This window comes from Bombina bombina, chromosome 1 (assembly GCF_027579735.1).
Source record: "Bombina bombina isolate aBomBom1 chromosome 1, aBomBom1.pri, whole genome shotgun sequence".
Classification (NCBI taxonomy): Eukaryota; Metazoa; Chordata; class Amphibia; order Anura; family Bombinatoridae; genus Bombina; species Bombina bombina.
Genome location: NC_069499.1, coordinates 1,509,857,035 through 1,509,881,952, shown reverse-complemented (window position 1 = coordinate 1,509,881,952; position 24,918 = coordinate 1,509,857,035). Strand labels below are relative to the sequence as shown.

The 24,918-nt window shown below is 39.8% G+C and overlaps 1 protein-coding gene across 2 annotated transcripts in view; it reads left to right on the top strand.

The window, feature by feature from the left end:
- Nucleotides 1–24,918, top strand: part of PECAM1 (platelet and endothelial cell adhesion molecule 1) — a 526,904-nt gene that overhangs the window by 395,174 nt on the left and 106,812 nt on the right. For both annotated transcript variants that reach the window (XM_053708076.1, XM_053708083.1), the window contains one exon: nucleotides 20,492–20,758. In XM_053708076.1, coding sequence (XP_053564051.1) covers nucleotides 20,492–20,758 — 267 coding nt within the window. The remainder of the gene's footprint in view (nucleotides 1–20,491; nucleotides 20,759–24,918) is intronic.

Sequence of the window (24,918 nt, the reverse complement as noted above, 5' to 3'; positions counted from 1 at the left end):
TGATTGAATCAGCCAATCAGATTCAAGTTCAATCCGATTGGCTGATCCAATCAGCCAATCAGATTGAGCTTGCATTCTATTGGCTGTTCCTATCAGCCGGCGTGGTGAAGATAAGGTAGGGAGATCTTCAGGGGCTTAGTGTTAGGTTTTTTAAGGGGGGTTTGGGTTAGATTAGGGGTATGTGGGTGGTGGGTTGTAATGTTGGGGGGGTATTGTATGTTTTTTTAAAATGCAAAAGACCTGTTTACTTTGGGGCATGCCCCGCAAAAGGCCCTTTTAAGGGCTGGTAAGGTAAAAGAGCTGTTAACTTTTTATTTTAGAATAGGGTAGGGCATTTTTTTATTTTGGGGGGCTTTGTTATTTTTTTAGGGGGCTTAGAGTAGGTGTAATTAGTTTAAAATTCTTGTAATCTTTTTTTATTTTTTGTAATTTAGTGTTTTTTTTTTTGTAATTTAGTTTAGTTGATTTAATTGTAGATAATTGTAGGTAGTTTATTTAATTAATTTATTGATAGTGTAGTGTTAGGTTTAATTGTAACTTAGGTTAGGATTTATTTTACAGGTAATTTTGTAATTATTTTAACTAGGTAGCTATTAAATAGTTATTAACTATTTAATAGCTATTGTACCTGGTTAAAATAAATACAAAGTTGCCCGTAAAATAAATATAAATCCTAAAATAGCTACAATATAATTATTCGTTATATTGTAGCTATATTAGGGTTTATTTTACAGGTAAGTATTTAGCTTTAAATAGGATTAATTTATTTAATAAGATTTATTTTATTTCGTTAGATTTAAATTATATTTAATTTACGGGGGGGTTAGGGTTAGACTTAGCTTTAGGGGTTAATACATTTATTAGAGTAGCGGCGAGGTCCGGTCGGCAGATTAGGGGTTAATAAGTGTAGGTGGGTAGCGGCGACGTTGGGGGGGGGGGGCAGATTAGGGGTTAATAAATATAATATAGGGGTCGGCGATGTTAGGGGCAGCAGATTAGGGGTATATAGGGATAATGTAGGTTGCAGCGGTGTGCGGTCGGCAGATTAGGGGTTAAAAAATGTAATTATAGTGGCGGCGATGTGGGGGGACCTCGGTTTAGGGGTGCATAGGTAGTTTATGGGTGTTAGTGTACTTTAGAGTACAGTAGTTAAGAGCTTTATGAACCGGCGTTAGCCCAGAAAGCTAACTCCTGACTTTTTTCTGCAGCTGGAGTCTTGTCGTTAGAGTTCTAACGCTCACTTCAGCCAAGACTCTAAATACCGGCGTTAGGAAGATCCCATTGAAAAGATAGGATACGCAATTGGCGTAAGGGGATCTGTGGTATGGAGAAGTCGCGGCTGGAAAGTGAGCGTTAGACCCTTTCCTGACTGACTCTAAATACCAGAGAGCGGACAAAACCAGCGTTAGGACCCCTTAACGCTGGTTTGGACGGCTAACGCAAAACTCTAAATCTAGGTGATAGTTTGGTTCAGGGGGGTTACTTTTATTAACCATCTCCCTTTCTCATATTTACTTAAGTGATGATGGGTTATTTTCTAACAAACTCAGAATTGACATATACAGTTACACTTAACTATTGTGGTACATACCCCAAGTGGATTGTTTGGCTTCTACCCCCTAGACCCTGCCTATTGACCTGTAAAGCTGTTATGATATTATATATATTCATCTGTGAATGGCTGTTATTCTCTGCTCTGGACCCATTCTAAATGCCTTTTATTTTATTTTTATTTTAATACAAAGTTATATATGTAGGTATTAATATGCTGTTAGGGCTCCCATTTTTCCATCAAAGCTCCACTTCATGAGATACTCAACCACGCTTTTGTATGTCACACAATATATACCATATGTCTAGTGAATAGTCCTGTACAGATAAGTGTTAAAGAATTGTAGGGGTTGGTATACCTCTGGCAGTTTGTGTGTTCCACTAGCTCTGCATAGCCCAGAAATCTGAGAATGACTTGGTAAGCAATTTAAGAAAACATAATTATTAACATATATATGTGTTACAGAGGTCTATATATTCTAATGCTCAGCTTCATGAAGTTGGTATATGCTATATTGGTTATTCCTCCTGATTTTCTTCATATAGCACATTGCTTAGAGGCAATCATACTGACAGGTGCCCTTCATCTTAGTTAACATTCCTCACAGGTTTCCCTAGGACTAGGTTAATGATTATTATACGTGTGGTAATGAACTATACTATTGACGCGGCACTCTCTGGTAAGGGATATCTTAGACAACTGGGCCTTCTGGTACTTGTGCTCAATGTTCATGGGTCTCCATACATATATATTATGCCCCTATAATTCTGAATTAGCACTATGTGCGTCCTACTATGGAAATTCTTAAGGGACATAACTTTACGGCGGGAATTTTTGTGGCAGCCTAATGGTTTGGAGTCTCCCTGTTTGAGTGTCTTCGCCAAGTGGCATATAGTATATATTAATATTTTTTTCTTTTTTTTTTCTTTTCCTTGCCCTTACACGCAATCTCGTTGGGAGCTGCCTTCCCTCGTTTTATGCCCAACAGCCCTAGAGACCCAAAAGCCCTCCCAGACTGATATTCTAACTAGCTCCGCCCCCCTCCCCCATTTTAGAGTGGCTCTGGCCCGCTGAATTCCCCCCCCCCTTAAAAAAATAAAACCTTGCTACTAACCCCCCATTTCGCCCCAATCTGTTCTGAATAGATAAACCATTCTGGGGATCATTACTATTCTTCCTAAGTTAAAGGTTAAAAAAAAAAATGAGCTCTCATAATTATATGCTCCAGTTACCCTTATCTACCACACTTGAATTTCTTTCTATCTTTAATTTTATATATCATACGTTTTATGATCCACATGTCAGATATACTGTTATATCCCTTGTAAGAATCCATTTTCTGGCTGTTGAACTTGCTGTTCTGTAAACTAAAAGCCTTCATTGGCATATATTTACCACCGCTGTATGGTAATAAGGGTATCCTTATGTTTTAGTTCAATTATACTTTCTGTACGAGAAATGTATAGATATTCTTGTCAAGTATAATTTGTACCTGGACATATTTTTCTGTTTTGTTGTTATCACTTTTTACCTCAATAAAAAATTATTTCAAAAAAATAAAAAAAAACCTGTGAGGCCATGCTGGAGCTACCAGCAACACAAACGACTGTTCCATGATGATTTTGGAAATCACTTTTGGAAGAAGAACTAGAGGCGGGAAGATATAAGCAGGTTGGTAACACCAAGGAACGCATCCACTGCTTCCGCCTGAGGTTCCCTGGACCTGGACAGGTACCTGGGAAGTTTCTTGTTAGATAGGAAGCCATCAGATCTATTTCTGGAAGACCCCACATCTGAACAATCTGAGAAAATACATCTGGATGGAGCGTCCACTCCCCCAGATGTAAAGTCTGACGGCTGAGATAATCCGCCTCCCAATTGTCTATACCTTAGACAGAAGCTGGATTCTGCCCAAGCAAGTATCCGAGATACTTCTTTCATGGCTTGGGGATGGCGAGTCCCACCCTGATGATTGACATATGCCACAGTTGTGATATTGTCTGTCTGAAAACAAATGAACGGTTCTCTCTTCAACAGAGGCCACACCTGAAGAGCCCTGAAGATAGCACAGAGTTCTAAAATATTGATTTGTAACCTCACCTCTTGAGGTTTCCAAACCCCTTGTGCTGTCAGAGATCCCCAGACAGCTCCCCAACCTGAAAGACTTGCATCTGTTGTGATCACAGTTCAGGTTGGACGAACAAAAGAGGCCCCTTGAACTATATGATTGTGATCTAACCCCCAAGTCAGAGAGAGTCGAACATAGGGATTTAAGGATATTAATTGTGATATCTTTGTATAATCCCTGCACCATTGGTTCAGCATACAAAGCTGAAGAGGACTCATATGAAAACGAGCAAAGGGGATTGCGTCCGATGCTGCAGTTATGAGACCTAAAACTTCCATGCACATAGCCACTGAAGGGAATGACTGAGACTGAAGGTTCCGACAAGCTGAAACCAATTTTAAATGTCTCTTGTCTGTTAGAGACAGAGTCATGGACACTGAATCTATTTGGAAACCTAAAAAGGTGACCCTTGTTTGAGGAATCAAAGAACTTTTTTGGTAAATTGATCCTCCAACCATGTCTTTGAAGAAACAACACTAGTTGATTCATGTGAGATTCTGCAGAATGTAAAGACTGAGCTAGTACCAAAATACCGTCCAAATAAGGAAATACCGCAATACCCGTTCTCTGATTACAGAGAGTAGGGCACCGAGAATCTTCGATAAGATTCTTGGAGCTGTTGCTAGACCAAACGGAAGAGCGACAAATTGGTAATGCTTGTCTAGAAAAGAGAATCTCAGAAACTGATAATTGTCTGGATGAATCGGAATATGAAGATATGCATCCTGTAAGTTTATTGTGGAAATATAATGCCCTTGCTGAACAAAAGGCAGAATCGTCCTTATAGTCACCATTTTGAAAATTGGCACTCTTACATAACGATTCAAAATTTTCAGATCCAGAACTGGCCTGAAAGAATTTTCTTTCTTTGGGACAATGAATAGATTTGAATAAAACCCCAGACCCTGTTCCTGAAACGGAACTGGTATGATTACCCATGAAAGCTCCAGGTCTGAAACACACTTCAGAAAAGCTTGAGCCTTTACTGGATTTACTGGGATGCATGAGAGGAAAAAACCTTCTCACAGGAGGTCTTACTCTGAATCCTATTCGGTACCCTTGAGAGACAATACTCTGAATCCAATGATTTTGGACAGAATCTGCCCAAATGTTTTAAAAGAATCTTAATCTGCCCCCTACCAGCTGAGCTGGAATGAGGGCCGCACCTTCATGCAGACTTGGGGGCTGGCTTTGATTTCCGAAATGGTTTGGATTTACTCCAACTTGAAGACGGTTTCCAATTGGAACCAGATTCTTTGGGGGAAGGATTAGGTTTCTGTTCCTTATTTTGTCAAAAGGAACTAAAGCGGTTAGAAGCTTTAGATTACCCTTAGGTCTTTTATCCTGAGGCAAAAAACTTCCTTCCCCCCAGTGACAGTTGAAATAATTGAATCCAACTGAGAACCAAATAACTTATTACCTTGGAAAGAAAGAGATAGTAATCTAGACTTAGATACCAGCCTTCCAATATTTAATCCACAAAGCTTTTCTAGCTAAAATAGCTAAAGACATAGATTTAACATCAATTTTGGTGATATCAAAAATGGCATCACAAATAAAATGATTAGCATGTTGAAGCAAGCGAACAATGCTAGACAAATCTGGATCCGTTTCTTGTTGCACTAAACTTTCCAACCAAAAAGTTGATGCAGCTGCAACATCAGCCATAGAAATGGCAGGCCTGAGGAGATGACCAGAATATAAATAAGCTTTCCTTAGATAAGATTCAAGTTTCCTATCTAAAGGGTCTTTAAAAGAAGTACTATCTTCCATAGGAATAGTAGTACATTTAGCAAGAGTAGAAATAGCCCCATCAACTTTGGGGATCTTTTCCCAAAACTCTAATCTAACTGCTGGCAAAGGATACGATTTTTTAAACCTTAAAGAAGGAATAAAAGAAGTACCAGGCCTATTCCATTCCTTAGAAATCAAATCAGAAATAGCATCAGGAACTGGAAAAACCTCTGGAGTAACCACAGGAGGTTTATAAACAGAATTTAAATGTTTACTAGTTTTAATATCCAATGTAATTAACACCTCTTTTAACAAAGAACAAATATACTCCATTTTAAACAAATAAGTAGATTTATCAGTGTCAATATCTGAAGAAGGATCTTCTGAATCAGATAGATCCTCGTCAGAGGAGGATAATTAAGTATGTTGTCGGTCATTTGAAATTTCAACAACTTTATGAGAAGTTTTAAAAGACCTTTTACGTTTATTAGAAGGCAGGATGGCAGACAAAGCCTTTTGAATCACATCAGCAATAAAATCTTTTAACTTCACAGGTATATCTTATACATTAGATGTTGAAGAAACAACAGGCATAGTACTATTACTGATGGACACATTCTCTGCATGTAAAAGCTTATCATGACAACTATTACATACCACAGCTGGAGACATAATCTCCACAAATTTCCAACAAATGCACTTAGCTTTGGTAGAACTGTTATCAGGCAGCATGGTTCCAACAGTGGTTTCTGAGACAGGATCAGGTTGAGACATCTTGCAAATGTAAGAGGAAAAACAACATATAAAGCAAAATTATCAATTTCCTTATATGGCAGTTTCAGGAATGGGAAAAAATGCAAACAGCATAGCCCTCTAACATAGAAAAAGGCAAGAGGCGCATAGGAATGGGGTATTAAATAATGAAATTATTTGGCGCCAAGTATGACGCACAACGTAAGTGAAATTTTTTTTGGCGCTAACAACATCTGGAAATGACACATGCGTCATTGACGACGCAAACTTGTGCAAGGAACTCAGCATCAACTAAGACGCCGGAAATGACGAATTTGCGTCATCGGACGTAACCTCACGTCAAAAAATTTCTCGCGCCAAGAGTAACGCAATAAACTTTGGCATTTTGCGCCCTTGCGAGCCTAATTTTGCCCGTGAAATTTAATGAGAAAACAGTCAATAGAAATAAAACTATACCCCAGGTAAGAAAAAAACATAATTTATGCTTACCTGATAAATTCCTTTCTTCTGTAGTGTGATCAGTCCACGGGTCATCATTACTTCTGGGATATTACTCCTCCCCAACAGGAAGTGCAAGAGGATTCACCCAGCAGAGCTGCATATAGCTCCTCCCCTCTACGTCACTCCCAGTTATTCGACCAAGGACCAACGAGAAAGGAAAAGCCAAGGGTGAAGTGGTGACTGGAGTATAAATTAAAAAATATTTACCTGCCTTAAAAACAGGGCGGGCCGTGGACTGATCACACTACAGAAGAAAGGAATTTATCAGGTAAGCATAAATTATGTTTTCTTCTGTTAAGTGTGATCAGTCCACGGGTCATCATTACTTCTGGGATACCAATACCAAAGCAAAAGTACACGGATGACGGGAGGGATAGGCAGGCTCTTTATACAGAAGGAACCACTGCCTGAAGAACCTTTCTCCCAAAAATAGCCTCCGATGAAGTAAAAGTGTCAAATTTGTAAAATTTGGAAAAAGTATGAAGCGAAGACCAAGTTGCAGCCTTGCAAATCTGCTCAACAGAGGCCTCATTCTTGAAGGCCCAAGTGGAAGCCACAGCTCTAGTAGAATGAGCTGTAATTCTTTCAGGAGGCTGCTGTCCAGCAGTCTCATAAGCTAAACGAATTATGCTACGAAGCCAAAAAGAAAGAGAGGTAGCAGAAGCTTTTTGACCTCTCCTCTGCCCAGAGTAAACGACAAACAGAGAAGACGTTTGTCGAAATTCCTTAGTTGCCTGTAAGTAAAATTTTAGAGCACGGACTACATCCAGGTTGTGCAGTAGACGTTCCTTCTTCGAAGAAGGATTTGGGCACAAAGAAGGAACAACAATCTCTTGATTGATATTCCTGTTAGTAACTACCTTAGGTAAGAACCCAGGTTTAGTACGCAGAACTACCTTATCCGAATGAAAAATCAAATAAGGAGAATCACAATGTAAGGCTGATAATTCAGAGACTCTTCGAGCCGAGGAAATAGCCATTAAAAATAGAACTTTCCAAGATAACAACTTTATATCAATGGAATGAAGGGGTTCAAACGGAACGCCCTGTAAAACATTAAGAACCAGGTTTAAACTCCATGGTGGAGCAACAGTTTTAAACACAGGCTTAATCCTGGCCAAAGCCTGACAAAAAGCCTGGACGTCAGGAACTTCTGACAGACGTTTGTGTAACAGAATGGACAGAGCTGAGATCTGTCCCTTTAATGAACTAGCAGATAAACCCTTTTCTAAACCTTCTTGTAGAAAAGACAATATCCTAGGAATCCTAACCTTACTCCAAGAGTAACCTTTGGATTCACACCAATATAGTTATTTACGCCATATCTTATGGTAAATCTTTCTGGTAACAGGTTTCCTAGCCTGTATTAAGGTATCAATAACTGACTCAGAAAACCCACGTCTTGATAAAATCAAGCGTTCAATTTCCAAGCAGTCAGCTTCAGAGAAGTTAGATTTTGATGTTTGAAGGGACCCTGTATCAGAAGGTCCTGTTTCAGAGGTAGAGACCAAGGTGGACAGGATGACATGTCCACCAGGTCTGCATACCAAGTCCTGCATGGCCACGCAGGTGCTATTAGAATCACTGATGCTCTCTCTTGTTTGATTCTGGCAATCAATCGAGGAAGCATCGGGAAGGGTGGAAACACGTAAGCCATCCTGAAGTCCCAAGGTGCTGTCAGGGCATCTATCAGGACTGCTCCTGGATCCCTGGATCTGGACCCGTAACGAGGAAGCTTGGCGTTCTGTCGAGACGCCATGAGATCTATCTCTGGTTTGCCCCAACGTCAAAGTATTTGGGCAAAGACCTCCGGATGGAGTTCCCACTCCCCCGGATGAAAAGTCTGACGACTTAAGAAATCCGCCTCCCAGTTCTCCACTCCCGGGATGTGGATTGCTGACAGGTGGCAAGAGTGAGACTCTGCCCAGCGAATTATCTTTGATACTTCCATCATAGCTAGGGAGCTTCTTGTCCCTCCCTGATGGTTGATGTAAGCTACAGTCGTGATGTTGTCCGACTGAAACCTGATGAACCCCCGAGTTGTCAACTGGGGCCAAGCCAGGAGGGCATTGAGAACTGCTCTCAATTCCAGAATGTTTATTGGCAGGAGACTCTCCTCCTGACTCCATTGTCCCTGAGCCTTCAGAGAATTCCAGACGGCACCCCAACCTAGAAGGCTGGCGTCTGTTGTTACAATTGTCCAGTCTGGTCTGCTGAATGGCATCCCCCTGGACAGATGTGGCCGAGAAAGCCACCATAGAAGAGAATTTCTGGTCTCTTGATCCAGATTCAGAGAAGGGGATAAGTCTGAGTAATCCCCATTCCACTGACTTAGCATGCACAGTTGCAGTGGTCTGAGGTGTAAGCGTGCAAAGGGTACTATGTCCATTGCCGCTACCATTAAGCCGATTACCTCCATGCATTGAGCCACTGACGGGTGTTGAATGGAATGAAGGGTGCGGCAAGCACTTTGAAGTCTTGTTAGCCTGTCCTCTGTCAGGTAAATCTTCATTTCTACAGAATCTATAAGAGTCCCCAGGAAGGGAACTCTTGTGAGTGGAACGAGTGAACTTTTCTTTTCGTTCACCTTCCATCCATGTGACCTTAGAAATGCCAGTACTAACTCTGTATGAGACTTGGCAGTTTGAAAGCTTGAAGCTTGTATCAGAATGTCGTCTAGGTATGGAGCTACCGAGATTCCCCGCGGTCTTAGTACCGCCAGAAGAGCACCCAGAACCTTTGTGAAGATTCTTGGAGCTGTAGCCAAACCGAATGGAAGAGCCACAAACTGGTAATGCCTGTCTAGGAAGGCAAACCTTAGGTACCGGTAATGATCTTTGTGAATCGGTATGTGAAGGTAAGCATCTTTTAAATCTACAGTGGTCATGTACTGACCCTCTTGGATCATAGGTAAAATTGTCCGAATAGTCTCCATCTTGAATGATGGAACTCTTAGGAATTTGTTTAGGATCTTTAAGTCCAGGATTGGTCTGAAAGTTCCCTCTTTTTTGGGAACCACAAACAGATTTGAGTAAAACCCCTGTCCCTGTTCCGATCGTGGAACTGGATGGATTACTCCCATTAACAAGAGCTCTTGTACGCAGCATAGAAACGCCTCTTTCTTTGTCTGGATTGTTGACAACCTTGACAGATGAAATCTCTCTCCTGGAGGAGAGTATTTGAAGTCCAGAAGGTATCCCTGAGATATTATCTCTAGCGCCCAGGGATCCTGGACATCTCTTGCCCAAGCCTGGGCGAAGAGAGAAAGTCTGCCCCCCACTAGATCCGATCCCGGATCGGGGGCCCTCAATTCATGCTGTTTTAGGGGCAGCAGAAGGTTTCCTGGTCTGCTTGCCCTTGTTCCAGGACTGGTTAGGTTTCCAGCCTTGTCTGTAGCGAGCAACAGCTCCTTCCTGTTTTGGTGCAGAGGAAGTTGATGCTGCTCCTGCTTTGAAATTACGAAAGGAACGAAAATTAGACTGTCTAGCCTTAGCTTTGGCTTTGTCCTGAGGCAGGGCATGGCCTTTACCTCCTGTAATGTCAGCGATAATCTCTTTCAACCCGGGCCCGAATAAGGTCTGCCCTTTGAAAGGTATATTAAGCAATTTAGACTTAGAAGTATTATCAGCTGACCAGGATTTTAGCCACAGCGCCCTGCGTGCCTGAATGGCGAATCCTGAATTCTTCGCCGTAAGTTTAGTAAGATGTACTACGGCCTCCGAAATGAATGAATTAGCTAGTTTAAGGACTCTAAGCCTGTCCGTAATGTCGTCCAGAGTAGCTGAACTAATGTTCTCTTCCAGAGACTCAATCCAGAATGCCGCTGCAGCCGTGATCGGCGCAATGCATGCAAGGGGTTGCAATATAAAACCTTGTTGAACAAACATTTTCTTAAGGTAACCCTCTAATTTTTTATCCATTGGATCTGAAAAAGCACAGCTATCCTCCACCGGGATAGTGGTACGCTTAGCTAAAGTAGAAACTGCTCCCTCCACCTTAGGGACCGTTTGCCATAAGTCCCGTGTAGTGGCGTCTATTGGAAACATTTTTCTAAATATCGGAGGGGGTGAGAACGGCACACCGGGTCTATCCCACTCCTTAGTAACAATTTCAGTAAGTCTCTTAGGTATAGGAAAAACCTCAGTACTCGCCGGTACCGCAAAATATTTATCCAACCTACACATTTTCTCTGGTATTGCAACTGTGTTACAATCATTCAGAGCCGCTAACACCTCCCCTAGTAATACACAGAGGTTTTCCAGTTTAAATTTAAAATTTGAGATATCTGAATCCAGTCTGTTTGGATCAGAACCGTCACCCACAGAATGAAGTTCTCTGTCCTCATGTTCTGCCACCTGTGACGCAGTGTCTGACATGGCCCTAATATTATCAGCGCACTCTGTTCTCACCCCAGAGTGATCACGCTTACCTCTTAGTTCTGGTAATTTAGCCAAAACCTCAGTCATAACAGTAGCCATATCCTGTAATGTGATTTGTAATGGCCGCCCAGATGTACTCGGCGCTACAATATCACGCACCTCCCTCTGAGCGGGAGATGCAGGTACTGACACGTGAGGCGAGTTAGTCGGCATAACTCTCCCCTCGTTGTTTGGTGAAATTTGTTCAATTTGTACAGATTGACTTTTATTTAAAGTAGCATCAATACAGTTAGTACATAAATTTCTATTGGGCTCCACTTTGGCATTGCAACAAATGACACAGGTATCATCCTCTGAATCAGACATGTTTAACACACTAGCAAATAAACTTGCAACTTGGAAATACAATTCAATTAGAATAATATTAAAACGTACTGTGCCTTTAAGAAGCACAGAAGATCTATGACAGTTGAAAATTAATAAATTGAAACAGTTATAGCCTCAATCCTTGTAAACAACACAACTTTAGCAAAGGTTTAATCCCATTAGCAAAGATAACAAATTCTGAAAGCAGGAAACAAATTACAGAATAAACGTTTTTTATCTCAGTCAAACTATAATTCTCACAGCTCTGCTGAGAGAAATTACCTCCCTCAAAATAAGTTTTGAAGACCCCTGAGCTCTGTAGAGATGAACCGGATCATGCAGGGAATACAATGAGTTTCTGACTGAAATATTTGATGCGTAGTAAAAGCGCCAAAAAACGGCCCCTCCCCCTCACACACAGCAGTGAGGGAGAACAGAAACTGTCAGAAAACAGATTAAGCAACTGCCAAGTGGAAAAATAGTGCCCAAACATTTATTCACTCAGTACCTCAGTAAATGAAAACGATTTTACATTCCAGCAAAAACGTTAAACATAATCTTTAGTTATTAAACAGCTTTATGTATTTCTTACAGTGTAATTCTAGTGAAGTACCATTCCCCAGAATACTGAAGTGTAAAGTATACATACATGACATTATATCGGTATGGCAGGATTTTCTCATCAATTCCATTGTCAGAAAATAAAAACTGCTACATACCTCTATGCAGATTCATCTGCCCGCTGTCCCCTGATCTGAAGTTTACCTCTCCTCAGATGGCCGAGAAACAGCAATATGATCTTAACTACTCCGGCTAAAATCATAACAAAAACTCTGGTAGATTCTTCTTCAAACTCTGCCAGAGAGATAATAACACACTCCGGTGCTATTTTAAAATAACAAACTCTTGATTGAAGATATAAAACTAAGTATAATCACCATAGTCCTCTCACACATCCTATCTAGTCGTTGGGTGCAAGAGAATGACTGGGAGTGACGTAGAGGGGAGGAGCTATATGCAGCTCTGCTGGGTGAATCCTCTTGCACTTCCTGTTGGGGAGGAGTAATATCTCAGAAGTAATGATGACCCGTGGACTGATCACACTTAACAGAAGAAATATTTTCCTAAATATGCTTTTCCCAAATATGAAACTGACAGTCTGCAAAAGGAAATATACATAAACCTGACTCATGGCAAATATAAGTACAATACATATATTTAGAACTTTATAATAATACATAAAGTGCCAAACCATAGCTGAGAGTGTCTTAAGTAATGAAAACATACTTACCAAAAGACACCCATTCACATATAGCAGATAGCCAAACCAGTACTGAAACAGTTATCAGTAGAGGTAATATGAGAGTATATCATCGACCTGAATAAGGGAGGTAGGAGATGAATCTTTATGACCGATAACAGAGAACCTATGAAATAGATCTCCCATGAGGAAAACCATTGCATTCAATAGGTGATACTCCCTTCACAACCCTCTGACATTCACTGTACTCTGAGAGGAATCAGGCTTTAAAATGCTGAGAAGTGCATATAAACCTATAATCTAAGCACAAACTTTCTTCACCACCTCCATAGGAGGCAACGTTTGTAAAACTGAATTGTGGGTGTGGTGAGGGGTGTATTTATAGGCATTTTGAGGTTTGGGAAACTTTGCTCCTCCTGGTAGGATTGTATATCCCATACGTCACTAGCTCATGGACTCTTGTCAATTACATGAAAGAAATAGTCCAAAACAATAAAATTATTCCTATTCTAATACCCTTTAAAGAAAAAGAAAAAAAAAAACATCCCAAAATAAAAAACCCTAATCTATAATAAATTACCAAGGGCCTTTTGTAATTGCCCTAAAGAAATCAGCTCTTTCTCTACAAAAGAAAAACAAACACCCCCTAACAGTATACAAACCCTCACCCCCCAAACCCACAAAATAAAAATAAAGTAAAACCTAATCTACCCATTCCCTGAAAAGGCATTTGTAAGGGCATTCAGCTCTTTTGCTGCCCATTAAAAATAAAAAATGGATATTCTAAAAAGAAAAACCCACCCCAAAACGAAAAAAAAAAAACATTAGCTCTTTTAAGAAATGCCCAACCCCTAATCTAATAAAAAATCCACCCAAAAAACTTTAAAAAAAAACCTAACACTAACCCCTTTTTAGGTACTCACAGTTGCTGAAGTCCCGCTTGAAGGATCTTCATCCAGGCGGCTCCATCTTCATCTAGGCGGCTCCATCTTCATCCAGGCAGCATCTTCTATCTTCATCCTGGCAGCATCTTCTATCTTCATCCCGGCGGCACGGAGCGGGTCCATCCTGAAGACATCCGGCGCGGAGCATCCTCTTCATATGTTTGCCGCCGTACACTGAATCTTCAATGCAAGGGAGCCTTTTCAAAATGAAGTCCCTTGCATTCCTATTGGCTGATTTTATTTTTGAAATTCAAATCAGCCAATAGGATGAGAGCTACTAAAATCCTATTGGCTGTTCAAAAATTGCCATTTTGAAAAAGCTCCCATGCATTGAAGATTCAGTATACGGTGGCGACCGTATGAAGAGGATGCTCCGCGTCGGATGTCTTCAGGATGGACCCGCTCCGCGCTGCTAGGATGAAGATAGAAGATGCCGCCGGGATGAAGATAGAAGATGCCGTCTGGATGAAGATAGAAGACGCTGCCTAGATGGATGAAGACCTCGCGGCCTGGATGAAGACTTCTCGCGGCCTAGATGTCCGGACTTCATAAACTGTAAGTGGATCTTTGGGGGTTAGTGTTAGGATTTTCAATCTTTTTTGGGTGGTTTTTTTTCAGTTTAGGGTTTGGGCTTTTCTTAAAAGAGCTAAATGCCCTTTTTTAAGGACAATGCCCATACAAATGCCCTTTTCAGGGCAATGGGTAACTTAGGTTTTTGTTAGAGTTAGGTTTTTTTATTTTGGGGGGTTGGTTGGGTGGTGGGTTTTACTGTTGGGGGGTCTTTGTATTTTTTTTTTACAGGTAAAAGAGCTGTTTAACTTAGGGCAATGCCCTACTAAAGGCCCTTTTAAGGGCAATTGGTAGGTTATTTTAGGCTAGGGTTTTTTTTTTATTTTGGGAGGTCTTTTTTATTTTTATAGGGCTATTAGATTAGGTGTAATTCTTTTTTATTTTTGATAATTTCGTTTGTTATTTTTCGTAATTTAGTGTTTGTTATTTTTTGTAATTAGATACTTTGTAATTTTTATAGTAGTGTTAGGATTTTTTTAACGTGTATTTTAGTTTTATTTAATTGGTAGTTAGTTTAATTTTAGTTTAATAGTTATACTAGTTTAATTGTTAGTTTAAACTTAGTTTGTTTAATTTAACAGGTAAGTTTTAATTTAATTTAAGACAGGGAAATTGTAATTTGAATATAAAGTTAGGGGGGCGTTAGGTTTAGGGGTTACTAGTTTAAATTAGTTTATTGTGATGTGGGGGGCTTTTGGTTTAGGGGTTAATAGTTGAATTCAGTATATTTTGTTGTGGGGGGCTTGCGGTTTAGGGGTTAATAGGTTTATTATAGTGGTGGCGGTGTAGGGGTTAATAACTTTAGTATAGTGGGGGCGATGTGGGCGGACAGCAGATTAGGGGTTTATAATGTTTAAATAGTGTTTGCGATGCGGGAGGGTGGCGGCTTAGGGGTTAATAACTTTATTATAGTGATGACAATGTTGGGGAGCGCGGAATAGGGGTTAATAAATTGTATTTGTGGCGGCGATGTCGGGAGCGGCAGATTAGGGGTTAATAAGTTTAATATAGTGTTTGCAATGCCTCGGTTTAGGGGTTAATCGGTAGTTTATGGGTGTTAGTGTACTTTGTGACATTTTAGTTACGACTTTTATGTAACAATTTTGTTGCGTAAAACTCATAACTAATGCTCTTAGATGGTGGTACGGATCTTGTCGTTATAGAGTGTAACGCACGCTTTTTAGCCTCACCGCAAAACTCGTAATGGCAGAGCTATGGAAGTCCCATGAAAAAACGTCATTTTTACGAGTGCGGGACTGACGTTGCGTTACAGGCTAAAAGGCTTGCTATACAGCTTTCCCGACAAGACTTGTAATGGCTGCGTTGCTGTTTTAACGCTGAAATGACTAAATTTTCAGCGTTAAAACACGAACGCACAACTCGTAATCTACCTGAACATTTCTTGAATGGACGTCAAGTACAATTTTGTATAATGCATACAAAAGAGTACTATTTAAAGGGACATGAAACCTAATTATTTTCTTTTTAAATTACTTATATTATCAAATTTGTGCAAACACTGCTTTCATTGAGGGTTCTTGCAGATGTATAACCATTGTTAAAAACATTCTTGCATTTTTTTTCTCTTCCTCCTCTCCTTTCTCTTCTCTCTATTTTTCTTTTCTTCCTCTTTTTTACCTTTTCCTTTGGTTATTCATCTAAACCGATTAGCTTCTGGATCTAAGCAGCACGGTTTAAAATAGATTAAGTTAAAATGACTGTAAAATGTGAGGAATAAGAATAATTTTCATTGTCTATATCTTTAGAATTACATAAAATAGACAATCACTGATTTTTGTTTGTAGTTGCATTCTCTGTTTTATTTGTCTTTATTAACATACAATGTCTACTGTACATGTAAAAATCCTATCTCACAAAATAAAATAAAATTAAACAAACAAAAAAAACATTCTTGCAAAACTACTGCCATATTGATACAGGAACATGCACACTCATGAACCTACCTACTTGCTCTTCCACAAGAGGATACCGAGAAATAAAGTAAATATGGAAATAGATTTTTTTTTGTAAATGAATCATAAAAGAAAAGCATTGATTCATGCCTCTTTAAGCAAGTTACAATGTATTATTTTTCTTTTTTTGTTTTGTTTTTAAATTTGTTATTGTAATTTTGAGACAAACAGGAACTGCACCACTGGTCCATAAGATAGAAGCTCACTGGACAATGACAATCCCCACAAATATAAAAATAAAACATTTTCAGAACACAAGCATCCATTAAAAGCAACATGTAACAGAGAAACAAATAATATCCCTTTAAGAGTTATATAAAGGGGCATGACACCCCAAACTTTTCTTTCACGATTTAGATCAAGCATTTGATTTTAAACAACTTTCCAATTTACATAGTAACAAATAAGATGGACAGCAGCTAGGTTCCACAACACCAATCACAAGGAAAAAATATTTAATCTTTAAAGCATTTATTGATCTTTTTGCTAATACAAAGCAAAGGCACACAGCAGCAACCGCAACGTTTCGGGCTATTCACCCTTAATCATGCTAAGGGTGAATAGCCCGAAACGTTGCGGTTGCTGCTGCGTACCTTTGACAGATAGCTCAGCATGCTAAGGCACTGTGGCTGAGCTCTGTAGCAACCCAAGGGTTGTAGGTTCGATCCCCGGCAAGGTCCACTCAGCCTTTCATCCTTCCGAGGTCGATAAAATGAGCAGCGCCTTGAGACCCTTACGGGTGATTAGCCGCGCTTTACAAGTACCCAATACATACATACATATGTGACTTACAATAAAAGCTCCAAATGAGCTTTAATTTATCAATTTAAATGGAAACCCATTTCACACAAACAATCTTATCCCTGAATTCTGTTCCTTGCCAGAAATGTATCAAAGCCATTTTTCAATGTATCTAAGGTATAGGCATTCACTTCCTCCTTAGGAAATGAGTTCCATAATTTGATTGAGTTTAGAGTGAAAAAAAATTAATGTTGCTGCAGATTAAATTTCCTTTCCTCCAGCCTTAAATTGTGACCTCTTTTCACAAACATTTTTTTTTAATAAACAGAGCTTCTGCCATCTCTGTATATGGGCCTTGAATATATTTATGTAAAGTAATAATATCACCTCTCAAGCACATTTTTCTAGAGAAAACAGATTTAATTTGGCTAACCTTGTTATTAGTTTTATGGCCCTTATCTGAACTTTTTCTAACTCTGCAATGTCTTTTATTGAGATTGATTCCCAGAACTGCACTCCATACACAAGGTGAGATCTTACCAGGGATTATATAGTGACAGCATTATGCTTTCCTCCATTGCATCAATGCCTCTTTTAATACATGCTAGTATCTTATTAGCCTTAGAAGCCACTGCCTTGCATTGTGCGCCTATTTTCAGCTTGTTACCTATAACTATGTCCAAATCCCTTCCCTCCTATTTCTCTAAATATAGTCCCATTTAAATATTAGGTTGTCTGCTTACTGATCCCTGGGGGACTACACTGATTACCTTTGTCCAATCTGAGAATGATCCATTTACTACTACTTGTTGCTCCCTGTCTTTTATCCAGTTATTTATTCATGATCTAACATTTTCAGCTATTTCCATTTCCTTAATTTTGTACAATAATCTCTTACATGGCAATGTATCAAAAGCCTTTGCAAAATCCTAGTATATCAAATAAACTGAGTCTATGGGGTCAATTTATCAAGCTCCGTATGGAGCTTAATGCCCCATGTTTCCGGCAAGCCCCCTGCTAGCGGCTGATTGGCCACAAATCTGCAGGGGGCGGTATTGCATCAGCAGTTCACAAGAACTGCTGGTGCAATGATAAATGCAGACAGCGTATGCTGTCTGCATTTAACGATGTGCAGCGGACACGGTTTGCTATAGCGGATCATGTCCGTCCGCACAATGATAAATTGACCCCATAGAATCTAATTACATTAGATTAGTTTGACATAATCTAATTCTAATTCTAATTCCCTTCGAGTATTTTGCCCACTACCAGACTGTCAGACTAGCTGGTCAATAGCTTCCTGGATCATCCCTGCTTCCATTTTTAAAAAGTGGAACCACATAAGCTTTACACCAGTCCTGTGGTACTATGTCTGAGGATAATGAGTCTTGAAAAGTTAAGGGAAGAGGTTTGCTATAACAGTGATATATTCTCTTAAAACCCTTGAATGTATTCCATTTGGACCTGGAGTTTCATTTACGTTAATATTATCCAATTTTTTTCCTGATATCCTCTAGAGATAACCTAGTTAATGGTAAGGGCTTATGTGTTCTAATTTGTTTAACTGTATCTCCCATTGATTCATCTCTTGTGTATACTGAAGAAAATAACTGCTGGGTTGTCAGTACAAGATTGATCTGGATGTACATATGTTAGCACTCACTTTCCCTTGAGGCTGAACCTAGAGGAAAGTTACTAACATAGAGATGTCAATATGTAAATTTTATTGTGTCAATAAAACAATGGAAACATTAAAAACACAAGAAACCTTGCTGGAACACTCAGCATTCATGCTTGGACAGATGTAATCATAGGTAACCTTTGAAAAAGTCGGTTATGGCAAAACATGTTAGGGGAGGGTGGGGAGTGTTAATGGGCTCTCTGAGTGTTTTTAAAAGCAAGCTAACTCTGGACCAAATATGCGATCTAATAGTAGCGATCTAATATTAGCCATTTACTAAAAGCACCGTTGATATTGTTAGAGGAAATATGTTCTTAATAGTGCAATAGCTCAACGGCTCAGCTAGAGACTTATGGCATTACCCATATTGCTGACATATCAGTATATTTCAGATAACTTGGCCAATTCAAATATCAAAAGGTATTAAGGTTGCTATTATATATAAACTGATGTTTTTTCTCTAGTTTTTGCTGTCTATGAGTGCCATGAATTTATAGAACGGAACAGTATATGCCTCTGATCTGCATATCCCATTGTTGGATTCATATATAGTAGTTCTTTGGGATTAATTGAATAAGTGAGTGAGGCATGATAGTGGTTCACAACAGCGCTTATTGGCAGCTATAACAATTAATAAATATATAACAGACTATGGATTAAAATCCACATCCTAGGCCTGTTAAAGAAAAAGAATCCTCCTTTACCTATGCTTATTTCTTCCAAGCATGAATACTGAGTGTTCCAGCAAGGTTTCCTTGTGTTTTTAATGTTTCCATTGTTTTAATTGATACAATAAAAGTTACATTTTAACTTATCCCTACGTTAGTAACATTGTTCTAGCTTCAGAAAGTGAGTACTAACATACAGTATGTACATCCAGATGTACATCCAGATCAGTCTTGTATTGACAGCCCAGCTTTAATGTGAAGTAGTACATAGCACCTAAACCCTAACAAATACTATTATATTACAAGTAATAATAATTATTTGTAAATATATCCACATATAAGGGTAATCCAACAATCATTAAAGTAGATTTTTCTTGAACGAAAATAACTGGTTTAGTACCTCAACCTTCTCCTTGTCACTGTTAATCATGATACTTTTCTCAAATTTTAATGTACCTATATTTTCCTTCTTAGTTTTGTTTTGCCAATTATATACTTAAAAAAAAAAAACTTTTAGGGTTTGACTTTCCAATTAATCTTTCATTTTCAATTTTGGCTAATTTGTATGCTTTGTTACATTCCTCATATTTGGAATGTTGCGTCTTTACTATTTTCTTTGAATATTTTAAATGCCCTATGTTTTTTTCCTAATTCTTCACATTTTTATTTCGCCACATTGGCTTGGATTTATTTATTTTACTTTTATAACCATGTTGTATATGTTGATGCGTATATTTGTTTAACAAAGATTTAACTGTTATCTATTTATCCTCTGTGTTTTTATTTGAGAATAATTTGTCCCAGTTTATGCTATTTATCTATTTCCTTAAATCACTGAATTTTGCTTTCTTAAAATTAAAAGTCTTGTTTGAGCCCTTGTAACACTGCTTATGGAAAGTGATTTCAAATGTTACCAATTTATGATCAGTTACCAAATATTTTTAACTTCTTTGATATTATTTCTGTATTGTTTGATAACACTAAATCCAATATAGCTTTATGCCTAATTGACACCTCTATTAATTTTTAAATTAAATTATATTTGAAAACATTTAAAAATCTATCTCCCTCAGCTGTATTGTTAGTTTCATTGGCCTAGTTTATTTTGGGGTAGTTATAATCTACCATAATGACAGCATTGTTATTATTAGCAGCCTTTTCCTATTTGCATTAGCAGTTGAGTTTCCTCCATGTCAGTAATGTAAATCCTTTATGCCTTCTACGTTCTCTTTATTTACAGAGTTATTTCCAAAGCCTCGTCTTAATTCAAGTATCCAAAGTTCAGATATCAATGAAGGAAGTATATTATCTTTCTCATGCTTTGTTCCTGGGTTTGCACACAATGAAAGTTATTACTTGCTGAGGAATAAAGCAACTAGAATAGTAATGAACAAGGATGGACAATACAGCATAAGGGCAATGGAGAATAACGCTGGTTCTTATGTGTGTGAGGTTACAATATCAAATATCACCAAAAAAAGCAACTCAATCAACGTCACAGTATATGGTGAGTACAAATTTGTCATATCTGTTAATTAGGAAGCCATCTGAATAGTTATCAAGATACATAATAATGACATAGCCATTATCTCAAAAAATACTTGGAGAGGTTGATATTTTCTTAGAGAAATCTTTGACTCTACAGCAATAAATAATAATTTTAAAAAATGCATCTCTTTCTTTACGTAAAGAAACATTTTTGGTATTTTCAATTTCAATTTAAAAAATGTTAAACAATCATTTGGAAAAACTGAAAGTTAAATGTTCAACAAACTTTCTATGTTTGTTCATAATGAAAATGTTACTTTTAACAAATGAGACATTGGTACATCCCCTACATTAAAGTTAAACAGACATTGTAGTGTAAAAAACATAATTTATGCTTACCTGATAAATTTATTTCTCTTGTAGTGTATCCAGTCCACGGATCATCCATTACTTATGGGATATTCTCCTTCCCAACAGGAAGTTGCAAGAGGATCACCCACAGCAGAGCTGCTATATAGCTCCTCCCCTCACTGCCATATCCAGTCATTCGACCAAAACAAGACGAGAAAGGAGAAACCATAGGGTGCAGTGGTGACTGTAGTTTAATTAAAATTTAGACCTGCCTTAAAAGGACAGGGCGGACCGTGGACTGGATACACTACAAGAGAAATAAATTTATCAGGTAAGCATAAATTATGTTTTCTCTTATTAAGTGTATCCAGTCCACGGATCATCCATTACTTATGGGATACCAATACCAAAGCTAAAGTACACGGATGATGGGAGGGACAAGGCAGGATTAAACGGAAGGAACCACTGCCTGAAGAACCTTTCTCCCAAAAACAGTCGCAGCCTTGCAAATCTGTTCAACAGAGGCCTCATTTTTAAAGGCCCAGGTGGAAGCCACAGCTCTAGTAGAATGAGCTGTAATCCTTTCAGGGGGCTGCTGTCCAGCAGTCTCATAGGCTAAGCGAATTATGCTCCGAAGCCAAAAGGAAAGAGAGGTTGCCAAAGCTTTTTGACCTCTCCTCTGTCCAGAGTAAATGACAAACAGGGAAGATGTTTGGCAAAAATCTTTAGTAGCTTGTAAGTAAAACTTCAGGCACGGACTACGTCCAGATTATGTAAGAGACGTTCCTTCTTTGAAGAAGGATTAGGACACAATGATGGAACAACAATCTCTTGATTGATATTCTTGTTAGAAACCACCTTAGGTAAAAACCCAGGTTTGGTACGCAGAACTACCTTATCTGCATGAAAAATCAGATAAGGAGAATCACATTGTAAGGCAGATAGCTCAGAGACTCTTCGAGCCGAGGAAATAGCCATCAAAAACAGAAACTTTCCATCAAAAACAGAACTTTCCAAGATAAAAGTTTAATATCAATGGAATGTAGGGGTTCAAACGGAACTCCTTGAAGAACTTTAAGAACCAAGTTTAAGCTCCACGGGGGAGCAACAGTTTTAAACACAGGCTTAATTCTAACCAAAGCCTGACAAAATGCCTGCACGTCTGGAACCTCTGCCCGACGCTTGTGCAAAAGAATAGACAGAGCAGAAATCTGTCCTTTTAAAGAACTAGCTGATAATCCTTTGTCCAAACCCTCTTGGAGAAAGGACAATATCCTAGGAATCCTAACCTTACTCCATGAGTAATTCTTGGATTCACACCAATAAAGATATTTACGCCATATCTTATGGTAGATTTTCCTGGTGACAGGCTTTCGTGCCTGTATTAAGGTATCAATGACTGACTCGGAGAAGCCACACCTTGATAGAATCAAGCGTTCAATCTCCATGCAGTCAGTCTCAGAGAAATTTGATTTGGATGATTGAAAGGACCTTGTATTAGAAGGTCCTGCCTCAGAGGCAGAGTCCATGGTGGAAAGGATGACATGTCCACTAGGTCTGCATACCAGGTCCTGCGTGGCCACGCAGGCGCTATTAGAATCACTGATGCTCTCTCCTGCTTGATTTTGGCAATCAGTCGAGGGAGTAGAGGAAACGGTGGAAACACATAAGCCAGTTTGAAGAACCAAGGAGCTGCTAGAGCATCTATCAGCGTCGCTCCCGGGTCCCTGGACCTGGATCCGTAACAAGGAAGCTTGGCGTTCTGGTGAGACGCCATGAGATCCAGTTCTGATTTGCCCCAACGATGGATCAGTTGAGCAAACACCTCCGGATGGAGTTCCCACTCCCCCGGATGAAAAGTCTGACGACTTAGAAAATCCGCCTCCCAGTTCTCTACGCCTGGGATGTGGATCGCTGACAGATGGCAAGAGTGAGACTCTGCCCAGCGAATTATCTTTGAGACTTCTAACATCGCTAGGGAACTCCTGGTTCCCCCTTGATGGTTGATGTAAGCCATAGTCGTGATGTTGTCCGACTGAAATCTGATGAACCTCAGGGTTGCTAACTGAGGCCAAGCTAGAAGAGCATTGAATATTGCTCTTAACTCCAGAATATTTATTGGGAGGAGTTTCTCCTCCTGAGTCCACAATCCCTGAGCCTTCAGGGAGTTCCAGACTGCGCCCCAACCTAGAAGGCTGGCATCTGTTGTTACAATCGTCCAATCTGGCCTGCGAAAGGTCATGCCCTTGGACAGATGGACCCGAGATAGCCACCAGAGAAGAGAATCTCTGGTCTCTTGATCCAGATTTAGTAGAGGGGACAAATCTGAGTAATCCCCATTCCACTGACTTAGCATGCATAATTGCAGCGGCCTGAGATGCAGGCGCGCAAATGGCACTATGTCCATTGCCGCTACCATTAAGCCGATTACTTCCATGCACTGAGCCACTGACGGACGTGGAATGGAATGAAGGACACGGCAAGCATTTAGAAGTTTTGATAACCTGGACTCCGTCAGGTAAATTTTCATCTCAACAGAATCTATAAGAGTCCCTAGGAAGGTGACTCTTGTGAGTGGGGATAGAGAACTCTTTTCCACTTTCACTTTCCACCCATGCGACCTCAGAAATGCCAGAACTATCTCTGTATGAGACTTGGCAATTTGAAAGCTTGACGCCTGTATCAGGATGTCGTCTAGATACGGAGCCACCGCTATGCCTCGCGGTCTTAGAACCGCCAGAAGTGAGCCCAGAACCTTTGTAAAGATTCTCGGGGCTGTGGCCAACCCGAAGGGAAGAGCTACAAATTGGTAATGCCTGTCTAGAAAGGCAAACCTTAGGAACCAATGATGATCTTTGTGAATCGGTATGTGAAGGTAGGCATCCTTTAAGTCCACTGTGGTCATGTACTGACCCTCTTGGATCATGGGTAGGATGGTCCGAATAGTTTCCATTTTGAATGACGGAACTCTGAGGAATTTGTTTAAGATCTTTAGATCCAAGATTGGTCTGAAGGTTCCCTCTTTCTTGGGAACCACAAACAGATTTGAATAAAACCCCTGTCCCTGTTCCGTCAGCGGAACTGGATGGATCACTCCCAATACTAGGAGGTCTTGCACACAGCTTAGGAATGCCTCTTTCTTTATCTGGTTTGCTGATAACCTTGAAAGATGAAATCTCCCTTGTGGAGGAGAAGCTTTGAAGTCCAGAAGATATCCCTGAGATATGATCTCCAACGCCCAGGGATCCTGAACATCTCTTGCCCACGCCTGGGCGAAGAGAGAAAGTCTGCCCCCCACTAGATCCGTTTCCGGATAGGGGGCCATTCCTTCATGCTGTGTTGGGGGCAGCAGCAGGTTTTCTGGCCTGCTTGCCCTTGTTCCAGGACTGGTTAGGTTTCCAGGCCTGTCTGGAACGAGCAACAGTTCCCTCTTGTTTTGAAGCGGAGGAAGTTGATGCTGCTCCTGCCTTGAAATTTCGAAAGGCACGAAAATTAGACTGTTTGGCCTTTGATTTGGCCCTGTCCTGAGGAAGGGTATGACCCTTGCCTCCAGTAATGTCAGCAATAATTTCCTTCAAGCCAGGCCCGAATAAGGTCTGCCCCTTGAAAGGAATGTTGAGTAACTTAGACTTTGAAGTCACGTCAGCTGACCAGGATTTAAGCCATAGCGCCCTACGCGCCTGGATGGCGAATCCGGAATTCTTAGCCGTTAGTTTAGTCAAATGAACAATGGCATCAGAAACAAATGAGTTAGATAGCTTAAGCGTTTTAAGCTTGTCAATAATTTCCTCCAATGGAGCTGTATGGATGGCCTCTTCCAGGGCCTCA